The sequence below is a fragment of the Stegodyphus dumicola genome, chromosome 4 (genome assembly GCF_044657685.1).
Source record: "Stegodyphus dumicola isolate Sdum_Otavi_A_Nest chromosome 4, ASM4465768v1".
In the NCBI taxonomy this organism is placed as follows: Eukaryota; Metazoa; Arthropoda; class Arachnida; order Araneae; family Eresidae; genus Stegodyphus; species Stegodyphus dumicola.
This window is the reverse complement of record NC_140771.1, coordinates 225,932,517-225,959,750: the sequence shown is the minus strand read 5'-3', so window position 1 is coordinate 225,959,750 and position 27,234 is coordinate 225,932,517. Positions and strand designations below refer to the sequence as shown.

Here is a 27,234-nt window from a genome sequence, read left to right as displayed (position 1 = left end):
GTGAGAATTCCCAGAATATCTTTACATAATATATTTTTACATTATTGTATATAGGTGCGTTTTTTTAGATCTATGCTTATAAAATAGTCTTATAAACTAGGGTAAAGTACATTCTTAAAACCAGTGTAAAGATGTTGCTACACAGAAGGGTAAGAATTCCCAGAATATCTTTACATAATATATTTTTACATTCTCATATATAGGTGCGTTTTTTTAGATCTATGCTTATAAAATAGTCTTATAAACCAGGGTAAAGTACATTCTTATAAACCAGTGTAAAGATGTTGCTACACAGAAGGGTAAGAATTCCCAGAATATCTTTACATAATATATTTTTACATTCTTGTATATAGGTGCGTTTTTTTAGATCTATGCTTATGAAATAGTCTTATAAACCAGGGTAAAGTACATTCTTATAAACCAGTGTAAAGATGTTGCTACACAGAAGGGTAAGAATTCCCAGAATATCTTTACATAATATATTTTTACATTCTTGTATATAGGTGCGTTTTTTTTTAGATCTATGCTTATAAAATAGTCTTATAAACCATTGTAAAGTACATTCTTATAAACCAGAGTAAAGATGTCGCTGCACAGAATGGTGAGAATTCCCAGAATATCTTTACATAATATATTTTTACATTCTTGTATATAGGTGCGTTTTTTTTAGATCTATGCTTATAAAATAGTCTTATAAACCAGGGTAAAGTACATTCTTAAAACCAGTGTAAAGATGTTGCTACACAGAAGGGTAAGAATTCCCAGAATATCTTTACATAATATATTTTTACATTCTTGTATATAGGTGCGTTTTTTTAGATCTATGCTTATGAAATAGTCTTATAAACTAGGGTAAAGTACATTCTTATAAACCAGTGCAAAGATGTTGCTACACAGAAGGGTAAGAATTCCCAGAATATCTTTACATAATATATTTTTACATTCTTGTATATAGGTGCGTTTTTTTTAGATCTATGCTTATAAAATAGTCTTATAAACCATTGTAAAGTATATTCTTATAAACCAGGTTAAAGATGTTGCTGCACAGAAGGGTGAGAATTCCCAGAATATCTTTACATAATATATTTTTACATTCTTGTATATAGGTGCGTTTTTTTTAGATCTATGCTTATAAAATAGTCTTATAAACCAGGGTAAAGTACATTCTTATAAACCAGGTTAAAGATGTTGCTGCACAGAAGGGTGAGAATTCCCAGAATAACTTTACATAATATATTTTTACATTCTTGTATATAGGTGCGTTTTTTTATTAGATCTATGCTTATAAAATAGTCTTATAAACCAGGGTAAAGTACATTCTTATAAACCAGGTTAAAAATGTTGCTGCACAGAAGGCTTGAGAATTCCCAGAATATCTTTACATAATATATTTTTACATTCTTGTATATAGGTGCGTTTTTTTTAGATCTATGCTTATAAAATAGTCTTATAAACCAGGGTAAAGTACATTCTTATAAACCAGGGTAAAGTACATTTTTATAAACCAGGGTAAAGTACATTCTTATAAACCAAGTTAAAGATGTTGCTGCACACAAGGGTGAGAATTCCCAGAATAACTTTACATAATATATTTTTACATTCTTGTATATAGGTGCGTTTTTTTATTAGATCTATGCTTATAAAATAGTCTTATAAACCAGGGTAAAGTACATTATTATAAACCAGGTTAAAGATGTTGCTGCACAGAAGGGTGAGAATTCCCAGAATATCTTTACATAATATATTTTTACATTCTTGTATATAGGTACGTTTTTTTAGATCTATGCTTATAAAATAGTCTTATAAACCAGGGTAAAGTATATTCTTATAAACCAGGGTAAAGATGTTGCTGCACAGAAGGGTGAGAATTCCCAGAATATCTTTACATAATATATTTTTACATTCTCATATATAGGTGCGTTTTTTTAGATCTATGCTTATAAAATAGTCTTATAAACCAGGGTAAAGTACATTCTTATAAACCAGTGTAAAGATGTTGCTACACAGAAGGGTAAGAATTCCCAGAATATCTTTACATAATATATTTTTACATTCTTGTATATAGGTGCGTTTTTTTAGATCTATGCTTATGAAATAGTCTTATAAACCAGGGTAAAGTACATTCTTATAAACCAGTGTAAAGATGTTGCTACACAGAAGGGTAAGAATTCCCAGAATATCTTTACATAATATATTTTTACATTCTTGTATATAGGTGCGTTTTTTTTTAGATCTATGCTTATAAAATAGTCTTATAAACCATTGTAAAGTACATTCTTATAAACCAGAGTAAAGTTGTCGCTGCACAGAATGGTGAGAATTCCCAGAATATCTTTACATAATATATTTTTACATTATTGTATATAGGTGCGTTTTTTTTAGATCTATGCTTATAAAATAGTCTTATAAACCAGGGTAAAGTACATTCTTAAAACCAGTGTAAAGATGTTGCTACACAGAAGGGTAAGAATTCCCAGAATATCTTTACATAATATATTTTTACATTCTTGTATATAGGTGCGTTTTTTTAGATCTATGCTTATGAAATAGTCTTATAAACTAGGGTAAAGTACATTCTTATAAACCAGTGTAAAGATGTTGCTACACAGAAGGGTAAGAATTCCCAGAATATCTTTACATAATATATTTTTACATTCTTGTATATAGGTGCGTTTTTTTTAGATCTATGCTTATAAAATAGTCTTATAAACCATTGTAAAGTACATTCTTATAAACCAGGTTAAAGATGTTGCTGCACAGAAGGGTGAGAATTCCCAGAATATCTTTACATAATATATTTTTACATTCTTGTATATAGGTGCGTTTTTTTTAGATCTATGCTTATAAAATAGTCTTATAAACCAGGGTAAAGTACATTCTTATAAACCAGGTTAAAGATGTTGCTGGACAGAAGTGTGAGAATTCCCAGAATATCTTTACATAATATATTTTTACATACTTGTATATAGGTGCGTTTTTTTTAGATCTATGCTTATAAAATAGTCTTATAAACCAGGGTAAAGTACATTCTTATAAACCAGGTTAAAGATGTTGCTGCACAGAAGGGTGAGAATTCCCAGAATAACTTTACATAATATATTTTTACATTCTTGTATATAGGTGCGTTTTTTTATTAGATCTATGCTTATAAAATAGTCTTATAAACCAGGGTAAAGTACATTCTTATAAACCAGGTTAAAGATGTTGCTGCACAGAAGGGTGAGAATTCCCAGAATATCTTTACATAATATATTTTTACATTCTTGTATATAGGTGCGTTTTTTTTAGATCTATGCTTATAAAATAGTCTTATAAACCAGGGTAAAGTACATTCTTATAAACCAGGGTAAAGTACATTCTTATAAACCAGGGTAAAGTACATTCTTATAAACCAAGTTAAAGATGTTGCTGCACACAAGGGTGAGAATTCCCAGAATAACTTTACATAATATATTTTTACATTCTTGTATATAGGTGCGTTTTTTTATTAGATCTATGATTATAAAATAGTCTTATAAACCAGGGTAAAGTACATTCTTATAAACCAGGTTAAAAATGTTGCTGCACAGAAGGCTTGAGAATTCCCAGAATATCTTTACATAATATATTTTTACATTCTTGTACATAGGTACTTTTTTTTTAGATCTAGGCTTATAAAATAGTCTTATAAACCAGGGTAAAGTACATTCTTATAAACCAGGGTAAAGATGTTGCTGCACAGAAGGGTGAGAATTCCCAGAATATCTTTACATAATATATTTTTACATTCTTGTATATAGGTGCGTTTTTTTTAGATCTATGCTTATAAAATAGTCTTATAAACCAGGGTAAAGTACATTCTTATAAACCAGGTTAAAGATGTTGCTGCACAGAAGGGTGAGAATTCCCAGAATATCTTTACATAATATATATTTACATTCTTGTATATAGGTGCGTTCTTTTTTTTAGATCTATGCTTATAAAATAGTCTTATAAATCAGGGTAAAGTACATTCTTATAAACCAGGGTAAAGATGTTGCTGCACAGAAGGGTGAGAATTCCCAGAATATCTTTACATAATATATTTTTACATTCTTGTATATAGGTGCGTTTTTTTTAGATCTATGCTTATAAAATAGTCTTATAAACCAGGGTAAAGATGTTGCTGCACAGAAGGGTGAGAATTCCCAGAATATCTTTACATAATATATTTTTACATTCTTGTATATAGGTGCGTTTTTTTTAGATCTATGCTTATAAAATAGTCTTATAAACCAGGGTAAAGTACATTCTTATAAACCAGGTTAAAAATGTTGCTGCACAGAAGGGTGAGAATTCCCAGAATATCTTTACATAATATATTTTTACATTCTTGTATATAGGTGCGTTTTTTTTAGATCTATGCTTATAAAATAGTCTTATAAACCAGGGTAAAGTACATTCTTATAAACCAGGTTAAAGATGTTGCTGGACAGAAGGGTGAGAATTTCCAGAATATCTTTACATAATATATTTTTACATTCTTCTATATAGGTGCGTTTTTTTTTAGATCTATGCTTATAAAATAGTCTTATAAACCAGGGTAAAGTACATTCTTATAAACCAGGTTAAAGATGTTGCTGCACAGAAGAGTGAGAATTCCCAGAATATCTTTACATAATAAATTTTTACATTCTTGTATATAGGTGCGTTCTTTTTTTTAGATCTATGCTTATAAAATAGTCTTATAAACCAGGGTAAAGTACATTCTTATAAACCAGGTTAAAAATGTTGCTGCACAGAAGGCTGAGAATTCCCAGAATATCTTTACATAATATATTTTTACATTCTTGTATATAGGTGCGTTTTTTTTTAGATCTATGCTTATAAAATTGTCTTATAAACCAGGGTAAAGTACATTCTTATAAACCAGGTTAAAGATGTTGCTGCACAGAAGGGTGAGAATTCCCAGAATATCTTTACATAATATATTTTTACATTCTTGTATATAGGTGCGTTTTTTTAGATCTATGCTTATAAAATAGACTTATAAACCAGGGTAAAGTACATTCTTATAAACCAGGGTAAAGTACATTCTTATAAACCAGGTTAAAGATGTTGCTGCACAGAAGGGTGAGAATTCCCAGAATATCTTTACATAATATATTTTTACATTCTTGTATATAGGTGCGTTTTTTTTTAGATCTATGCTTATAAAATAGTCTTATAAACCATTGTAAAGTACATTCTTATAAACCAGAGTAAAGATGTCGCTGCACAGAATGGTGAGAATTCCCAGAATATCTTTACATAATATATTTTTACATTATTGTATATAGGTGCGTTTTTTTTAGATCTATGCTTATAAAATAGTCTTATAAACCAGGGTAAAGTACATTCTTAAAACCAGTGTAAAGATGTTGCTACACAGAAGGGTAAGAATTCCCAGAATATCTTTACATAATATATTTTTACATTCTTGTATATAGGTGCGTTTTTTTAGATCTATGCTTATGAAATAGTCTTATAAACTAGGGTAAAGTACATTCTTATAAACCAGTGTAAAGATGTTGCTACACAGAAGGGTAAGAATTCCCAGAATATCTTTACATAATATATTTTTACATTCTTGTATATAGGTGCGTTTTTTTTAGATCTATGCTTATAAAATAGTCTTATAAACCATTGTAAAGTACATTCTTATAAACCAGGTTAAAGATGTTGCTGCACAGAAGGGTGAGAATTCCCAGAATATCTTTACATAATATATTTTTACATTCTTGTATATAGGTGCGTTTTTTTTAGATCTATGCTTATAAAATAGTCTTATAAACCAGGGTAAAGTACATTCTTATAAACCAGGTTAAAGATGTTGCTGGACAGAAGTGTGAGAATTCCCAGAATATCTTTACATAATATATTTTTACATACTTGTATATAGGTGCGTTTTTTTTAGATCTATGCTTATAAAATAGTCTTATAAACCAGGGTAAAGTACATTCTTATAAACCAGGTTAAAGATGTTGCTGCACAGAAGGGTGAGAATTCCCAGAATAACTTTACATAATATATTTTTACATTCTTGTATATAGGTGCGTTTTTTTATTAGATCTATGCTTATAAAATAGTCTTATAAACCAGGGTAAAGTACATTCTTATAAACCAGGTTAAAGATGTTGCTGCACAGAAGGGTGAGAATTCCCAGAATATCTTTACATAATATATTTTTACATTCTTGTATATAGGTGCGTTTTTTTTAGATCTATGCTTATAAAATAGTCTTATAAACCAGGGTAAAGTACATTCTTATAAACCAGGGTAAAGTACATTCTTATAAACCAGGGTAAAGTACATTCTTATAAACCAAGTTAAAGATGTTGCTGCACACAAGGGTGAGAATTCCCAGAATAACTTTACATAATATATTTTTACATTCTTGTATATAGGTGCGTTTTTTTATTAGATCTATGATTATAAAATAGTCTTATAAACCAGGGTAAAGTACATTCTTATAAACCAGGTTAAAAATGTTGCTGCACAGAAGGCTTGAGAATTCCCAGAATATCTTTACATAATATATTTTTACATTCTTGTACATAGGTACTTTTTTTTTAGATCTAGGCTTATAAAATAGTCTTATAAACCAGGGTAAAGTACATTCTTATAAACCAGGGTAAAGATGTTGCTGCACAGAAGGGTGAGAATTCCCAGAATATCTTTACATAATATATTTTTACATTCTTGTATATAGGTGCGTTTTTTTTAGATCTATGCTTATAAAATAGTCTTATAAACCAGGGTAAAGTACATTCTTATAAACCAGGTTAAAGATGTTGCTGCACAGAAGGGTGAGAATTCCCAGAATATCTTTACATAATATATATTTACATTCTTGTATATAGGTGCGTTCTTTTTTTTAGATCTATGCTTATAAAATAGTCTTATAAATCAGGGTAAAGTACATTCTTATAAACCAGGGTAAAGATGTTGCTGCACAGAAGGGTGAGAATTCCCAGAATATCTTTACATAATATATTTTTACATTCTTGTATATAGGTGCGTTTTTTTTAGATCTATGCTTATAAAATAGTCTTATAAACCAGGGTAAAGATGTTGCTGCACAGAAGGGTGAGAATTCCCAGAATATCTTTACATAATATATTTTTACATTCTTGTATATAGGTGCGTTTTTTTTAGATCTATGCTTATAAAATAGTCTTATAAACCAGGGTAAAGTACATTCTTATAAACCAGGTTAAAAATGTTGCTGCTCAGAAGGGTGAGAATTCCCAGAATATCTTTACATAATATATTTTTACATTCTTGTATATAGGTGCGTTTTTTTTAGATCTATGCTTATAAAATAGTCTTATAAACCAGGGTAAAGTACATTCTTATAAACCAGGTTAAAGATGTCGCTGGACAGAAGGGTGAGAATTTCCAGAATATCTTTACATAATATATTTTTACATTCTTCTATATAGGTGCGTTTTTTTTTAGATCTATGCTTATAAAATAGTCTTATAAACCAGGGTAAAGTACATTCTTATAAACCAGGTTAAAGATGTTGCTGCACAGAAGAGTGAGAATTCCCAGAATATCTTTACATAATAAATTTTTACATTCTTGTATATAGGTGCGTTCTTTTTTTTAGATCTATGCTTATAAAATAGTCTTATAAACCAGGGTAAAGTACATTCTTATAAACCAGGTTAAAAATGTTGCTGCACAGAAGGCTGAGAATTCCCAGAATATCTTTACATAATATATTTTTACATTCTTGTATATACGTGCGTTTTTTTTTAGATCTATGCTTATAAAATTGTCTTATAAACCAGGGTAAAGTACATTCTTATAAACCAGGTTAAAGATGTTGCTGCACAGAAGGGTGAGAATTCCCAGAATATCTTTACATAATATATTTTTACATTCTTGTATATAGGTGCGTTTTTTTAGATCTATGCTTATAAAATAGACTTATAAACCAGGGTAAAGTACATTCTTATAAACCAGGGTAAAGTACATTCTTATAAACCAGGTTAAAGATGTTGCTGCACAGAAGGGTGAGAATTCCCAGAATATCTTTACATAATATATTTTTACATTCTTGTATATAGGTGCGTTTTTTTTAGATCTATGCTTATAAAATAGTCTTATAAACCAGGTTAAAGATGTTGCTGCACCGAAGGGTGAGAATTCCCAGAATATCTTTACATAATATATTTTTACATTCTTGTATATAGGTGCGTTTTTTTTTAGATCTATGCTTATAAAATAGTCTTATAAACCAGGGTAAAGTACATTCTTATAAACCAGGTTAAAGATGTTGCTGCACAGAAGGGTGAGAATTCCCAGAATATCTTTACATAATATATTTTTACATTCTTGTATATAGGTGCGTTTTTTTAGATCTATGCTTATAAAATAGTCTTATAAACCAGGCTAAAGTACATTCTTATAAACCAGGGTAAAATACATTCTTATAAACCAAGTTAAAGATGTTGCTGCACAGAAGGGTGAGAATTCCTAGAATATCTTTACATAATATATTTTTACATTCTTGTATATAGGTGCGTTTTTTTTAGATCTATGCTTATAAAATAGTCTTATAAACCAGGGTAAAGTACATTCTTATAAACCAGTGTAAAGATGTTGCTGCACAGAAGGGTGAGAATTCCCAGAATATCTTTACATAATATATTTTTACATTCTTGTATATAGGTGCGTTTTTTTTAGATCTATGCTTATAAAATAGTCTTATAAACCAGGGTAAAGTACATTCTTATAAACCAGTGTAAAGATGTTGCTGCACAGAAGGGTGAGAATTCCCAGAATATCTTTACATAATATATTTTTACATTCTTGTATATAGGTGCGTTTTTTTTAGATCTATGCTTATAAAATAGTCTTATAAACCAGGGTAAAGTTTATTCTTATAAACCAGGTTAAAGATGTTGCTGCACAGAAGGGTGAGAATTCCCAGAATATCTTTACATAATATATTTTTACATTCTTGTATATAGGTGCGTTTTTTTTTAGATGTATGCTTATAAAATAGTCTTATAAACCAGGGTAAAGATGTTGCTGCACAGAAGGGTGAGAATTCCCAGAATATCTTTACATAATATATTTTTACATTCTTGTATATAGGTGCGTTTTTTTTAGATCTATGCTTATAAAATAGTCTTATAAACCAGGGTAAAGTACATTCTTATAAACCAGGGTAAAGTACATTCTTATAAACCAAGTTAAAGATGCTGCTGCACAGAAGGGTGAGAATTCCTAGAATAACTTTACATAATATATTTTTACATTCTTGTATATAGGTACGTTTTTTTTATATCTATGCTTATAAAATAGTCTTATAAACCAGGGTAAAGTACATTCTTACAAACCAGGGTAAAGATGTTGCTGCACAGAAGGGTGAGAATTCCCAGAATATCTTTACATAATATATTTTTACATTCTTGTATATAGGTGCGTTTTTTTTAGATCTATGCTTATAAAATAGTCTTATAAACCAGGGTAAAGTACATTCTTATAAACCAGGGTAATGTACATTCTTATAAACCAAGTTAAAGATGTTGCTGCACACAAGGGTGAGAATTCCCAGAATATCTTTACATAATATATTTTCACATTCTTGTATATAGGTTCGTTTTTTTAGATCTATGCTTATAAAATAGTCTTATAAACCAGGGTAAAGTACATTCTTATAAACCAGGGTAAAGATGTTGCTGCACAGAAGGGTGAGAATTCCCAGAATATCTTTACATAATATATTTTTGCATTCTTGTATATAGGTGCGTTTTTTTTTAGATCTATGCTTATGAAATAGTCTTATAAACCAGGGTATAGTACATTCTTATAAACCAGTGTAAAGATGTTGCTGCACAGAAGGGTAAGAATTCCCAGAATATCTTTACATAATATATTTTTACATGCTTGTATATAGGTGCGTTTTTTTTTAGATCTATGCTTATAAAATAGTCTTATAAACCAGGGTAAAGTACATTCTTATAAACCAGGGTAAAGATGTCGCTGCACAGAAGTGTGAGAATTCCCAGAATATCTTTACATAATATATTTTTACATGCTTGTATATAGGTGCGTTTTTTTTTAGATCTATGCTTATAAAATAGTCTTATAAACCAGGGTAAAGTACATTCTTATAAACCAGGGTAAAGATGTCGCTGCACAGAAGTGTGAGAATTCCCAGAATATCTTTACATAATATATTTTTACATTCTTGTATATAGGTGCGTTTTTTTTTTTTAGATCTATGCTTATAAAATAGTCTTTAGTATAGAAACTACACATTAAATATATAACTACGCAGTTCTTATTTTTCTTCTGTATTAAAGATATTATCGAAGAAAATTCGAATAATTCCTGTATCTTATTACACAGTTTAAGTATTTTAAAACTCTAACCAGCGATATTGGTTGTTAAAATTAACATCTTCTCCCTCTAATTTGAGAGCCTATTTTTTTATTTTGGCATTAAAGCAACCAACATATATTTTAAAGCAGGGCTACTTAAACTTTTTCCTTCATGATCTTTTGATTGAGATTTTTTTTCCGACTGCAAATATTAAGTGTAAAACAAAGATATAAAAATAAATAATTAATTTCTTAGTTAACAAAGTACATCTGAAAGAAGTACCATTACAATTTGTTTCAAGTGTACAAAAATTAAAGGAATTCTTTTTAATGAGAATGGATCTACTTGTTTTTTTCCCTGCATAACAAACTTAAATTCCGCGTAATACACTCGCGCTTAAAAGTAAGCAACAAACGCTAAGGTACGAATGTAAAAAGAGGAATTAAAACATACAATTCAATAATGAGGTAGAGGTGGAATTGCCGAATGCAATTTGGCAACCAAAATTAGCATGAAATGCAATCCCGTAGTCACACCACAACAACTGAAAAAGAGGCATGCCCGGCCTAACAGTCAGTTCGCAAGCAGCTGTAGGTCCGTGTAATCCGATATAGCCAAAGCGTAAAGCATGAGCCGAAGACACCATTTTCACGATGAAATACGTTGAAGGCTGAACATGGCGGATGTTGCAAACTAATGCAAAACAATCTGCTGTGTTGCAAGAGAGCTGAATGTGCATCGTAGTGTCATCAACAGTCTGTGGAATCGTTTCCAAAGGGATCAAAACGTTTGTAGAAAATATGGCCTTGAAGGTCAGAGGTTTACCACAACCTAGACCATCGCTTCCTGTTATGTGCAAGACTCTGTAGATAATTAACAGCACTACAGCTGGAGTCGCTTCTCTCTGCTGCTTCAGGACGGCCCATATCTCGCCAAACTATGTCGCTTCGACTGTATGAAGGTAGACTGTATGCTCGATGACCAGTTCTTTGTGATCCTTTGTCTTTATCGCACGTCAGAGCCCGTTAACATCGCAGTTGGACACAGAGCAGTGGGGCCACATACTCTTTACGCATGAGTCTCGATTTAACATTCAGAACGATTCCCGAAGACCAATGGTATTGCGAGAGCCAGGAACACATTATTGGGTCCCAAACGTCGTCAAAAGCGACTATTATAGAGGATAAGGCTTACTTGTATGGGTTGGGATAACAACGAAGGGCTGCACTGACCTCTACGGGATTCCTGGTGTTTCCGTCACAGCCCTCCGATTTCGCGACAAAATTCTACACCCACCTTGTGCGTTCTTTTGTCGTTGCAATGATTACGACAAGATATTTAATGGACGATAACATTTGCCTTCTTAGAGCTCCAGTGGTGCGGTGTTATCTGCAGAATGAAAGCATGCCACGTCTGCCTTGACCTGCTAGATCACCGAACATGAAACCTATACAGCATGTGTGGGGGATGTTTGGACGACGGATAGAAGGTCACAGAGTACCGCCCAGTACGCCCCGAGCTCTGACATACCTTACTACAAGAATAGCGTTACTGCCACAAGAAGTGATCAACGACACTACTGCCAGCTTGCTTCGTAGTTGTCATGGGTGCGTTGCAGCTACAGGATATCATATCCGTTATTAGCCGTATGTTTTCATTGCACATTATTGCGACCCATTTGATCTTTCATAATGTGAAGGTCGTAATACATGTGGTTTTTACGTCTTTGCTTTATTATTTATTATGTGGTCTTGTAATACTATACCAAAGTCTTAGATTAATTTTACGCATACTTATTAAATAGTTCTTGTTAGTCCAAAGGGATTTGAATCCCTAAGGACTATTAGTTTCGTTTTGGCATTTTGCGTCGGACTCATAATCGAATTCATCGAGTCATCGAATTTTGAATAATGTAATCCTCCAACGAATATGAGCATGTGGAAGACCAAATTTGAAATTTGAAATTTGTTTTATGATCGATTTCCTATTTTTTAAAACTTTGACGAATTTTTGATTAACAAACTCAAGGATTTCAAAGCGAGCAATGGCAACGTTGTGCAGAAAAAACATTTTTATCTCCAGCGCGTGAGTCTCTGTATCGGAAATTCTAAAGATATGCTCGTTTTAAAACTATTTTGCGATATTGCTGTTGCACTGGATCTTATGGTTTAAGTGCGAGGAACATGATATTTAATAAAGAAAGGTAACGCACAAAATGTTAAAAAATGCCTCTTTGGACGTAATTTAAAATCTGAAACATTTCAGATTTTTTTTTTTTCGTGTTTTGCTTTTGTTGCTTATTTTTTGAGCAGGAGAGCATTTAACACTGCTGAACTTCATAAAAATTTTGAAGTTTTGAACGATATTTTGGTTTAATTAGCGCAAAGGCTTGAAAAGCCTTTTCACATAAGTATATGCTGCTGAATGCAATAGAAGATTTTAATGGCATTTTCTGAAACTGTGCGAAAAATCACTTCCAGTTTCAATACAGAAATGAGCGGAGAATTTTTAAAAATTAAAGTTTTGCGTCTCTCGGTACCTCAATAAATTCCTCTTGGCTTTATATGGTAGGTGATTAATCTCATTAAGGTTAATCAAAAATGAGTTTTTAATTTAAGATAACTTTTGAAATTAAAATTCGATGTAATATATTTGCAAAACGTGTTTCTAGGGTTTTAAGTGATTTATAACATTTTTACGATTAAAGCTTTATTATTATTATTTTTTATTATAAAATTGTCGATAATAAAAATACAGATAGCCCTCCTACAACACGACATCCTGTAACACGGTTTCGATATAACACGATTCGTAAATTGCGAGAACCCTCCTACAACACGATTTTGCTCTAACACGATAAGAAAATTGCCAAGGAATCCGAAGAAATTTAACGAACTCCACACGAAGTTTTTCCATATTGTGCAAAGTACCCATATAGTCATTTAACACATAAGAATCATTGTTTCGTAATTTCTGCCAGTTTCTGCCCTAAGAACAAATATCCTCAGATGACCTGTATGAACAAATGTCTCCAGATAACAATGAAAAAATCTCACTATCGAAGAAGGGGAACAACGTGAGAACTTGAGAATGTGAGAACTCCACAATAAGTGCTCTAAAACGCACAACCTGCCCTTTCGGCTTCCAAAATTCGAATCCTCGTCTCCATGGCCTGAAAATAAGAGTGTCTCACGCTGCTGGTCTGCAATCTGTGTCGAGCCACGGTGTGTTTAACTTTTTCGTCTTTAAGACATTAAGTTTCACTCCTCAATCATGTCCGATAAAGATACAAAAACAACGTTTAAGAAGAAATTCATTTCTTTAGAAATACAGATACAAATCTTGGACTGTCTTTTAAAAGGAGAAAAGACATCTCCCATTGGAAAAAGTTTTAATTGGAATGTAGAAACAGTCCGGACTATTAAGAAAAATGAAAATGAAATAAGAAGGGCAGTTGCAGCAGTATCTTCGACATCCGCGAAACGTGCAGTTCGTCCTCCCGGGGGCGCCAATAATTGAGAAGATGGAAAAGGCACTCATCATTTGGATTGATGATAGCTGGCAAAAAAGAATTTCGTTGGAGGTATTATCATTAAACAAAAAGCACTCAAAATTTTCAAGCACCTCAAAGAACATAGAGGACTCTCTGTCAACCCAGATTTTCTGGTAAGTAAAGGTTGGTTCGAAAATTCAAAAAGCGTTTTGCAATTCATAGCATAAGAATTCAAAGAGAATCTGCATCGGCTGATTATGAAGCTGCTTGGACGTTCTCTGAAAAATTGCAAAATATTGTAGAACAACAAGAATACACAGCAGTTCAAGTTTTCGATTCCGACAAAACTGGGCTCTGGTGGAAAAAAAATGCCCAGCAGAACCTTTATATAGGGGGGCGAACTGCATTCTAGTTTAAGAAGTCTAAAAATTGTCTAACCCTGCTTTTGTGCAATATGACTTTGGGCTTTATGACAAAACCCTTGTTAGTTTATCGATATTTAAATCCTGGTGTACTTAAATGCGTAAATAAAAGTACATTACCGGTATATCGGAAAGCAAATCCAAGAGCTTGGGGAGCTGGAAATATATTTAAAGATTGGTTTTTAAATTGTTTTGTGCCAGACGCTGAACGTTATTTAGGGCAGAAAAATTTGAGCTTCAAGGCGCTATTACTATTAGATAATGTTCCATATTACCCACAAGATTTGAATCCTCCCAATGTCAAAATACTGTTCTTACTACTTAACACTACTTCGTTACTCCAACCTTGGATCAAGGTATTATTCATACCTTTAAAACATATAACATAAGAATAGCATTACAGTAGATTTTAGACGGAACCGATTCAAAATCAATTAATGTAGTGGAAGCTTGGAAGACATTTTCAATCAAGAACTGAATCGACATCGTATCTTTGTCGCTGAAAGAACTGAAAGCATCAACATTAAATATGCATGTTAAAAAAAGATATGGCCCTCTTCAGTTGAAATAGAAAACATGCGTGAATCGTCAGAAAATGAAATTGGTGGCATATTAGAACTTGCTAAATCAATCAGAGGCGAAGGTTTTTGGAACATGGCTATTGAGGACGTTCAAGATTTATTAGCGAAAGAAAATATTGAGGAAGATTTGATAGAAATGGCATCCGAAGCTGTAAATCAAATCGATTCTGAGGACACTACCACTGATGAAGATTGTGAACATTAAAAAAATTAAAAGAAGGCCTATGCTTAGCTGAAAATCTCGAGGTATATTTCTTGAGTACAGACCTTCCGCTGAAAGGTGAAAATTCAAAAGGGAGCGGCAAAACTCTCTAGATCTTATCGAGATATTTAAAATGACCCTGTAATAGATCTTATCGAGATATTTAAAATGACCCTGTAAGAACTAGCAAGCAAAGTAAAAATACGATTTTTTTTAAAGAGGAAAGAAAATGTTAGAACTTTAAATGAAGAAAGAAATTCTGAAAGTGAAAGCGATCTCATTCCACCGAAAAAACGTTCTCTATTGATTACACTGAGCAATGACAACGAAGAAATTTATTAAACTAAAGTTGCGTTAAATTAAAATGTGTAATATTTTTTGTTTTGTGTTGTCATACCCAATACATTTTTGTTTTTACACAAAGCAAAAATGTATTGGGTATGTACAAAACATATTACATATTTTACATAATACATGTTTAATAAAAAATTAAGTTGTTTATGTATAATTAAAAAATATTTGTTTTTAATAAAGTTTCGGAACGTAAGCCCCTTTCTATACTGCCTCTGGGTCTCATACAACACGGCATTTTCTAGGAACCTATCTACAGTGTTATACGAGGTTTACCTATATTTCAAATGAAACGTTTTCCACTTTATTTTTTCAAATTTTAAACTTCCTAATAAAACCTTCAGTTTCAAATATATTGTCGTTTTTCCTTGAACCGAAACTGAGATCATTTAGTTTATCAAATATATCTGACAAACAGCATAGTTTTGTTAATCTGCCGTTTGATCACTAAGCACCAAATCTCTGACTTGTTTGACGTGTTGTTCATTAATTGAAGTGGATTGTCTAACAAAGCATGACTCATCATCGACGCATTTTCTGCTTTTCTTAAATATCTGTTAACCAATCAAAGTGAGGTGCTTTCCTCGTACGTGTTTTGAAACTATTCAAATGCATTTGTTGCACAAATTTCGTTGTGAAAATAACACTTAATGCATTTCATTCCTGAATAACATTTGTTATTTTTGGAAAATTTCAAAGCAAAAACTCTTCACACATTGAAAATTAATATATTGCAATTTCTTTCTTCCACCGACTTCTATGCATTAGGATACATTTAATAAGATTGCTAGTGTCGCCCTCTATTGGCGTCAAAATGAATTGCAGTGGACGGGCGTTGTCATCCATAAACACAAATTGTGCGCCCCGAAACAAACGTACATATTGTTCCAGAATGACGTCCCGATAGATTTGGCTTGTCATGGTTCCAATTTGAACATGCAGGTCAGTTCTGGAACCCAGAATAATTCCACCTCAAACGAGCACTCCTGCACCACCGTAACGGTGTCGTTCAATGATGTCTTCTTGGTGGTAACGGGTACCTGGAGCTCTCCATATGAAAGTCCGGCGAGAATCAGACTGCAAGCTAAACCTGGACTCGTCGGAAAACATCACACAAGCCCACTGTTGCGGTGTCCACAATGCGTGCTCTCTACTCCAGGTTAACCGCAGGCGACAGTGAGTTGCAGTAAGCGGAACGCATCTGACAGGTCTACGAGCATATAGACCAATTTGCCCTAAGCGTCTGTACACGGTCTGCCTTGAAATTGTCGTACCAGTGGCTGAAGAGAGCTGATGAGACAGGTCTGAGGCTGTGCTACGCCTGCTTCTTTTGGCAGTAACTGCCAAATACCGGTCCTCATCCGGCGTTGTAACTCTGGGGCGACCTGTGCTGTAACGTCTACTCACATTACCATCATCTTGGAATCGTTGCCAATGCCTGGAGATGACACTCTGGGCAATTCCAAGTTCGTCTGATACTTCCAGTTGGGTACGCCTACATTCCAGACGGCCGATAATTCTGCCACGGAATAAATCATCCAAATGCGTCCTTTGTGTCATAACGATTCGGTTACTGCACTGAAATGCTTAAAGCGCCTTCGAACAATCTTACTTCTTTGCCTGTATTCCTTATATATCACTCTCGTCATTGTGACGTACCATCGGTGTCATCTGGTTACTTCCTGAAATTTGCATATGATTCTTGAAGATGTGTGTAGTGATTTATTTATTTTAGAGTGACAGGTGATATATTTATTTTAGAGTTCGATTTCCGCCTGACTCCGAATTATCCTTAATTTATGGACATGAGTGTAGAACGGAGGATTTTATTTTGGAAAACTAATTTTTGCAAAACGTTTTCCCTGCAGTTACCCATGAAGGAACTTCATATAAAAAGTATTGTGCGAAGTAGCATGAGATCCTAAGTTCTCCAGTGATCACAATTTCCTGCTCGCATGCTACGCAGATTACACTGCGCTCATCCAAAAATCAAGAAAACCCGACAACGCAATCCTTCAATTACAAGGAAAAAATGACAGAAGTAGAAAATTGGTGTTGGACATGGAGAACACACATAAATCCTGATAAGTTTCAGGTCCTCCTCATCAGAAGCTACAAGAGGAGAGATTCTATTAATAACTCTGTTTATCTCTTCAGAAAACACGTTCCTTTCGTAAACAGTGCCAAATATCTGGGTGTCACCTTTAATAGATCCTTCACTTGGTCAGCGCACATCAATTCTACCAGGGGAAAAATCTACGGTATCAATGCAGAAATTTTATTTATTACTCTCAGAAAACTCAGGACTCAGCATGACCAGGAAAAAGCATATTAATGCCACCATCATCCGTCCCATCTTTACATATGCCTCGCCTGTATGGGCAAGTGCAAAACATAACGAAATTAAAAAATTGCGAACCATCCAAAATAAATTTTTACGACTAATTACTGGAGCACCTTAGCTCATCAAGAACAGAAGTCTTTTTAGAGATCTGAACATCGACTACGTTAAGACCTACCGCAACAATCTGAACTAAAATTTCTACCAAAAAACCCTCCATAACCACGTTGCTGATTTTTCTGAAGTGCTAAACTATGTAATCATCGACGATGACTACTTTGCTCGACCCTTCACTGCTCATATTTTTAATATGTTAAGTCAAAATAGCAAAATCTACTCATCCCACGTCGGACTTTGGACGCTTTCTCCGCAGAAGTTCCTGATATGCTTCTTAGTCACTTCATATTTTCCCAAGCGTCGAGCATCAACAGAATTCCGAATGGATACAGCATCGATCTACAGATCCGCAGATCGTCAGTTCGATATTCAGTGGTTAAAGACTTTTGGAAATGCTGGTCTTTTCAACTTCTACTGTTTTCTCGAACTTAACTACATTATTACAACGTTTTGAAACTGAATCTGAATTTTTCCTGCCACTTGGATTATTGTTATTAAATTTTAAATAGACTACTCAGCATTCTTCTGTTATCTATGACACCGTCTACTAGAACTTATCTATATTCATCCTAGACACTATTATGTACCTCTGAAATTTCCTCCAACACCATATCAGTAGATTCTTCACTTCCCCATGCCATGTTTTGGGCCATTTTCTTTCTTTTGAATGATGATCTCCCATCTTGGGATCTACTCATGTAAACCTCATCACCATGCCCATCGTGGTGTGTGTGTGTGATTATGGCAAAGCCTCGAGGGCTATCTGCCTAAGAGGAGGGATGCCTTCGTGGAGGACTTTCTAAGGGAAACTGGCTCCCATGCCCATCGTGGAAACATCTCAGGTTGCACGGAAGTACTGCTACCGCAGTAGAAACTCTGCATAATCACGTTCGTATCAAAGCATCTGAGGTGCAGCGTTCTCTTAATTCTGGAATGTAGTTTGAATTTTCTTCCCATGAAAATATAAATGAATATACAACCTACATTTTCTTTGTTTAAAGTAACAGTGATGCTCTGTTTGAAATTTAGTCGTTACCCTCAAGTAAGAGGTTTGATATCTAGAATATCCATATTGATCAATGACAATATCCATATTGATTCTGATATTCTTCATGTGCTTTCGATACAGAACAATACAGCATTTTCTGGTTTTAAATGCTTTTTCCTTATATACACCGATGTGCAACTATGTTCATATATAACTGAAGATTATGTATGCCAAGTTGAGAGCTCATTGACTTCGCTAGTATTGCGGTGTTGTCTGTTTATTTTAAGACTTGAGCTGAGAGCGGAGTCGAAGAATCATCAATGTAAATGCTAAGCAGTTTGGAAGCTAGAATAGACCCTGTGGGATGCCCAAATGGATGACATATTTAGAAGAAAGTATTTCCCCACATCTTTATTTCTTAAGTAGAAATTTGCGAGTTTAGAAAAACTAATCGGGAGATGAATTCTTCTAATATGTGAATCAGGTCCTTGTGCTATAGGCTGTCGAAAGCTTTCTCGAACTCAAGAAAGCAGGCTGCAGCGGCCCGATTTCTTAATGAATGCGTCGGCAATAAATTCGATTATGTTGAGAATGGTGTCCGCCGATAACATCGCGGAGAAAACAACGCAAGGCGAAAACGTCGTGCTACAAAACATCGTGGTACAAAACGTCGTCGTCGAAAATAAAGCGGTTCAAAAACTTCGCAGCTTAAAAACAACGTCGTGGAAAATATCGTGGTAAAAAATAAAGTATCTACAAATGATCGCATGATGATAACATCGCAGACATGCTTTTTCAGGTTTTAATAATTGTAAATGGATATTCCCATAATGATTTGTGAGCGCAAGATGTAAAGAAGGATAATTTTTACTTTCACATTTTTTTAATTAACTAATAAATTTTTGCTGAAAAAGTAAGAAGGAAACTTAAGCATAGATAATTAAATGCAACTTATACTTTTCATGAAAAATTACCAGTAAAAACTTTATAAAAATGATTTATTAATGGCCTTTCTTAGTTAACTATGTCGTTTTAAAACACTATTAAGTGCTAGTTGCATTAATTTTCTATGTTTAAGTTTCCTTCTTATTTTCTCAGCAAAAATTTATTAGTTAATAAAAAGTATGAAAGTAAAAATTATCCTTCTTTCCATCTTGCGTTCACAAATCATTATGGGAATATCCATTTACAGTTATTAAAGCATGTCCTCGATGTTATCGTCATGCGATGATTAGTAGATATTTTATTTTTGACCACGATATTTTCGACGACGATGTTTTTAAACTGCGAAGTTTTTGAATCGCTTTATTTTCGACGACGATGTTTTATACCACGATATTATAGGACTGCGATGTTTTCTACCACGATGTTTTGTAGCACGACGTTTTCGCCTTGCGTTGTTTTCTCCGCGAAGTTTTCGTCCGCGATGTTTTTGCCGCGATGTTTTCGGCTGTAACCGTTGAGAATTTGGTGCGTAGTGCTATAAATCAATTTACAACCAATAAAATGAAATATAGGAATTGTTGCCTGATGTCGATGATTATCGTAATAATTTCTGAAAGATTTTTGCATGAAATTTTTTACACGTTCGCATTATAAATCATTCCTAAAGCTTTTTTTATCATAAGCATTTATGTATTAATAGAAAGAATATATTTATGCGAGTGCAAAAAACTCATTTCTCATTTTCAAAGTTTATCAGATTTAATAAAAGGATTTTGTAACTTAAATTTATTGTATTCGGATTCACTCTATACTCAGGTTCTAAAGAATAAAATAAAATTAAGTTACATTTAAGATTTAATAAAAAGTTAAAATTTGCTAAGTTCACAGCCAAAAACTAGAGTCTGTAGAAGAAATTAGAGAAGTTTGACAGACAAGTTAAAAAAGAAGTTAAAAAAAGAAGGAATTTTAAACAAAACCAATATTTGAAAAGAAAATAATGAAATGCACTTTCAAGAAGACTGCAGGAAAAACATAGAAAATAAATCAACGCGTAAACAGATGTTACCTTTAATAATGGATAATACTTCAGATTACATTTTATTTACTATATTAAATACTTAAAAAGCGGAATTGGATATTTGTAATATTTTATCAAAAAAGAAAAAAAATCAAGACTATTTTGAACTTCGGTTTCATTTTGAAAATTTGGGTATTTTCATGTTTTACACATTTCCTTTTACAGCCTTGAAGTGGTTACGGGGCACCAGTGAAGTACATTATGAAATGGACGAAATGAGAGCAGAATTTGAGGAGATGAAAACTGTTCCAAAAGTGAGATGCTACCTTAAGTCTCTTCATTTTTAAATAAAATTTTGCTAATACAATGAAAAGTTTCGAAAAAGACATCCATTTTTAAATATTTTCTTTTCTTTTTTTTTTTTTTTTCTTTTTTTTTTTTTTTTTTAGGTGACACTTAAGGAAATTGTGTACAATTCGGTATTGCGCAAACCTCTCATCATTTCTGTTGTGATCATGTTATCACAGCAGCTCTCTGGAATCAACGCGGTATGTCCATTTCATTTGTTAAAAACTGTGTAAGATAAATCATTGCCTGTTAGGATTAAATTCATTCAAAAGCTTAAGCAAACTAGTGCTGAAAATTTTTATACATTCTAATGTATATCTGTAAAGTGAAATTTTTGAAAGACAATTTATGTCTTTAATAGACAGCAAAATAAGACTCAGTAGGGGGAAAAGACATTCCTTCTGGTATGCGAAAATTCATGTATTCAAGACTAAGAGACCAATGGAAATTGAACCGTCAGATAGTGTAATCAAAGAAAGGTTTCACCTTTGATTATGTTAAACTACACTTCCCAGGTAGTTGTTTAATTAAGGCAAAGTGCTCGAATGCTATCTGCTTAGGCGCGGGGTTGTGTCTTTATGGAAGACTAGCTAATGGAAACTCGCTTGTATTCTCATTACACATGGGGGCAGTCATGAAAGCACCTATGCAACCAGTCTGTTAGCTGAGATTTTAAGCCGATCGGACTATCAGCGTTCAAAGATCCTAACCAATCTATCACTGGTGAGCCTCCAATGCCCAGATATTATTTGAATATGACTTCTTATTTTATCTATTCCTTACTTCTTTCGTCTTTTAACGCAGAAATCGTGTTTGGAAGATGACAAAGAGAAAAAGATACTAAGAGAAATATTTTTTGTTGAAAATTTCTGTTCATTTGAGATATTTAAGAAGAAATTTGTTTGACTTTTAGTAAAAAATGACTATTAAATATATCAAAAAGAAATTCCTGAGAATATTTAGGCTTTTATTTTTAATTTTGTAAGCGGATATGACTAAATATATTAACATAAGGTAGAATTGAACAAAAAATAATGAAATAAAAGGAAAATTCATCATCGTGAATAATGCGATAAAATATGGGCTTGTATCCTACTAAATGTTTTCATGAATATAGTTTTGGCCAAAAGTAATGTAGTTTGAAACTCGAGATAAATGGTGCCGGTCGAAAAATAACAAAACAAAACAGAACAACAACAAAATAAATCCATAAAAATAAAATAAATAAATAAAAATATATAAAAAAATTTAAAAACAGCTATTGCAGGTTCATCATAGGAGAAAATAATCGATTTAGTAATGACCGTGATAATATAATGTATCAAATCCGGTTGATGGAACTCAATTTACTGCGAATGTTGTATTTCATTTCGCATATGAAATGCAGAACAGCCTTATTGCTGAACTTTAGATTTTCGGATTTCTTCATAAGTAGTATAAATATGGATCAAATTTCTTTCCTTACAAAGGCATATCTTTATTTTCCGGAAAGGTAAGCTTAGTGGGCTTTATCATGATCCAATGATCCAATAATCCAGTCCAAGGCAACACGTTAAGCGACCATTGTAGATCCTATCCAATTTTTACCAAAGTCCATATAACGAATGCTTATCTTCTGCACAGTTTTATCAGCAAAATGCAATGGAGTGATTGAAGTCTGAGGCACTTTATATGCGATATGAGTCTGACGATATTTTAAATACTTGCAACCAAACAATTATGAAGTATTGCAAATTTTGTGAAATGTCTTAAAAGACTGGACATGTCCTGCTGGAACTGATGACAAACGTAGTTTGAGATAAGGCATGCTTTTTGTCTTGTTCTTAAAAAGGTTGTATAGTTCCTCACTCCTTTTATCTAAGACGAACGTCGAGGAACCTAATGAAGGTTGTAGCGACTTATCACTAATTTCAAACAACTAAAGACGTAGACTCGGAGTTAAAATACCCTTTTATTCACTCACATAAGAATAACATTCGGCCCCTTCTCGAGCTTACAGGAAGCCTCTACTCGAGCTTTAACTCAGAATAAGAAATAAGAAACTAAACTATAATTAACTAAAGAAGACTCAGCCTTAGCTAAACATAATTATCTAACGTAGTTGGCCCTTTAATTTAAACTAGCCGGCGAATACCAAAAGGCATGTAAGAATAGAATACGGCCGAGCGTAACAGCTTTAAGAGTGACTTAGCCCGAAGGCAAACATATGCTACTAAAGATTCTTAGTACTCTCTATCGACGTTAGTTGAACCTTCCTTAAATACTTCTTCAACCTCATATGCATTCAACGTGATTCTAAAAACTCATTATGGTAGAGAATTTTAAGTGGAAACAAGAATTTATAGTAAAGGGTTTTGGAATTAAAATAACTATTATAAAATTAAAATATACCTTATAAGGTAAATAATAAACATAACTTTGTATAATGCAACATTGGAACGTTTATGTGCTGCCGTTTAAGACCATCGACCTCGGCTGTTGATAAAAACTATGTTGCTTCTTCATAGATCTGTTCACTTGCACAATTGTCTTACTCTTCTTCAGTTACTCGACAATCCATGATGGGCACTGACCTTCCTTAGAATTTCATACCAGGCTATTCTACTCTTGGCCTTAACAGTTAATAACCTTTTAAGTTAGACAAATCTCTCATCAGACAGTCTAGCCATTAGAATTTCGCTCTCCCTGTCTTTAGAGTGACTATTGACATGTACGTGAATAAATTTTGTTCGCACATGAATATATAAAGTTCTGTTTTTGGGCAAGCTGATTATGTGACTAGGCCATTTAATCTTCCGGTGCTGATAAAATTTATGATGTCTGGATACCCGTGCGTCCTGCAGCTGTCTTCTCTGGTTCTTCTCGATATTCCATCTATTTGAATACCTCCAACAGAGCTTCTCAAAATCTTTCAAACACTGCGAGTATTTCTTTATTGTTTTCAGTCGATGACCAGGTTCCAGTTCTATATGTCAAAACAGGTTAAATTAAACATTTGTTAAATTGTCGGTTTAGTTGTTCTTTTGATAAAGTTTGATTTCAGATACTGCTTTAAACCAAAAAAGTATCAGTCACAAATTTAAGGAGTGATATTTTTTCTATATTCATTACAGAGCCAAAATATGTGAAATGCTCCGTAGCTTCAAATGTATATCAGTTTCTAAGAAAGAATGATTAACTTTTGACTTAGTGCATAACATATATTTAGTTTTTGTTTGGTTGATTTTAAGATGTATTTTAGCTGCTTCAGCTTCCAGTAAGAGAAATGCCAGTTTGAGTGCTTCAGGAGTTCTAGCAACGATGTCAATATCCTCCGTAAATAATAAGACTTGAACTAATTTGTTAAAAATACCTCTCCTAGTATATGTTTTTGAGTCATTAAGGATTTTTGAAGAGCTAAATTAAAGGGCAAACCAAAGCATCCCTCTATCTCAAACCATTTGTAAAAAGAACAGATCCGAAAAATTATTCTTCATCTTTACTCTTAGTTTGGTCTGCGTTAAGGTAATGGAAGGAAGTTTAACAAGCTTTTCCGTGATGTTAAATTATAAACAGTTTTAAAATATATAATAAATTATGAACGTGAGTGATCAATTCTCTGGTGTTTTCCATTATTTTGCCTTATTCTGAAGATCTGCTTGCTCATCAGTGGACCCTTCTTTACGGAAGCCGTATTGACAGTCACAACTTATGTCATCTTTATAAACAATTGATTTATTACGAAGAATGTTAGAAAATAGTTTATAAAATGTGCAGAGTAAACTAATATATCAATAATTTGAGCATTTTAAGATAGTTTATTTTATGATTAAGACAAATGGTACTATGTCTCCGATCTTCTGGTATTACTTCCTTGTTCCAAATAAGTTCTATTAAATTGTCCATTTTCTTTACAGCCTTCGGTCCAGGATTTTTAATAAATTCAGATGATATTGAATCACGATATGGAAATCTGTAATTTTTCAATTTACATATTGCTTCATAAATTTCCATCAAAGAGGGTTGACTCTTTATAAGACGGTGTAGTCAACCCAAGCCACCGTTGCTATAGTTAAACTCTTCACAATATGATTTATCATTTTTGAGTAATGTCAAGAACTAGTGACTTCGTCGCACCGGAAATCTCCTGCTGATCATTTATTATTAACCTATCTTTATTTCTGCAAGCTACATGTCTATTACTGTTCAAGAACTTTTGCAATAATAGGTGACCATCCTTCGTGCAGCATCTATCTGGCTTCAAATGATTTTCTTTTCTTTGTAGCAGGAAAGGTCTTGTCTCTCCAGCTTCCGGACTGAAGAGGAGGCCAGAGAAGCTACGAAATAATATCTCAGCGGCGCAAAATTCTATGCTTTATGAGGAGAAGCCTTGAACTTGTCACGTAGTATTTAGAAAACTGCTTCTATCATTATAGCGACGAGTAAAAAAATAAGATATTCATCATAGAACATACTGTATAATACGGTACCCTACTCTTTTCTTCTTGGAAAAGCTCTCTTTTGTATTGTTTCTCCGACATAATACTCAAGAGAATCCCCAAAAGCATTCAAGAGATACCTAGTTAACTGCTTATTCGGCTTCCAAAAGCGTGCAATAAACATAGAATGAAGCACTGATGGGCTTTCCAAGACGTGTTAGTTGTACAATCATGTACATTTGTGCCTAGAAACTCAAAGCAAAGGTATCTGGAGATGCTTTTTTAGGAACCAGAATAGTTATTTTATGCAGGGCCTATTGTATGTGCAAATTCTTGATTTCATTCAGTGCGGTCATTAATCAAGACTCGAAATATTTGCAACTTCCTTTTTCAATAGGCTCTAAAATTCTTACTTTGAACATATTGTATTTAAACTTTGATTCTGACGTTTCATTTTTCATATTGGCTATAAAATGGAAGAAGTTTTACGCAGTCTCTGGAGGTACAGTAATCCTAATTGCAATATGGGATTTATATTATTTAATATTAAAAGCTATTTTCAATATTTATTAAAATGGGAAAACAAAAACTTAGTTCATATTTTTGACGTGTTTATCATGTATTCAGTATGGACTTTAAAAATTATAATCACACTTTAAAAAGAAATTAATATTTGGCTACTTTATACCAGTCTTGGCAAATTATACTGTATTGGTATTGCATTTGAAGATTTATTTTTTCTGTCTTTTTTATAAAAACAGTTTAAATCAAAATCTGAATTCGAATTTGTATAAAATTGTCACTTTGTTAACTGGCATCAAAATTTTTTTGATATTTGTTATAAAAGTTTAACATTTTAAAGGTGCCTAAATGCTAAGCACTATTATTACAATTTTAAACATTTAAAGTAAAATTTATTATTCACTCTATTCAGTTTTTAAACGTTAAACAACGTTGAGTTACTGAATTGTGCTCTTAATCTGTGAGTGTTTTATTAAAGTATTAATTGCATTAAATTACAATTATTGAATCTTCGCACCTTTCCTGTCGTTTTAAACTCTTTGTTTATAGTATTTAACAGAAAAGCTACCAATCCGAGATGATGGCAGATTTTCTTCTTTGACTGGGGCCCACCAATGGCCGGGTAAATAAGATCATCGAATAGGGGTAGTTCAACTCGGGTTTGAACACCGGCTAATGAGCAGTTGTGAAATGGGGGGGGGGGAGGTACCTATCTCATTTTAGCTTTTTGGAGCCCAATCCGGATATGATGATATGATTCAATGGACCCTTCGCAAATGCAACTTGTGCCACTCCATAAATACATTTGAGCGACGGCTCTGGTTGCATAGGCATTTTTATGATTTTCTCTTGTGTAACGTGAATACGAACCATTTGCTTTTAGAAAGACCTTCACGAAAGTATTCTTTTGCTCAGTCAGATAGCACTCAAGTGGTTTGCCGTAATTCATTGAAGGAAACAATGTTCCTTAAACAAAATCATCAATTGGTATGATATTAAACAAGAATAATGTAATAAAAATTTGATCGCTCTTAATAAATAACATAATATGCGAAGTAATTGAGAATTTTAATTCAAAAATTTTATTACAGTACACTTAAGTAATGAATTCCAGTCTGTCCCTGCAATTAACAAAATTCTTTTTACA

The 27,234-nt window shown here is 32.9% G+C and overlaps 1 protein-coding gene across 4 annotated transcripts in view; it reads left to right on the top strand.

Annotated features, from left to right (window-relative positions):
- The window catches only part of LOC118192588 (solute carrier family 2, facilitated glucose transporter member 1-like), a 159,324-nt gene that overhangs the window by 125,547 nt on the left and 6,543 nt on the right, over nucleotides 1-27,234 (top strand). For all 4 annotated transcript variants that reach the window (XM_085816052.1, XM_085816054.1, XM_035363591.2 and 1 more), the window contains exons 6-7: nucleotides 21,025-21,113; nucleotides 21,249-21,347. In XM_085816052.1, coding sequence (XP_085672178.1) covers nucleotides 21,025-21,113; nucleotides 21,249-21,347 — 188 coding nt within the window. The remainder of the gene's footprint in view (nucleotides 1-21,024; nucleotides 21,114-21,248; nucleotides 21,348-27,234) is intronic.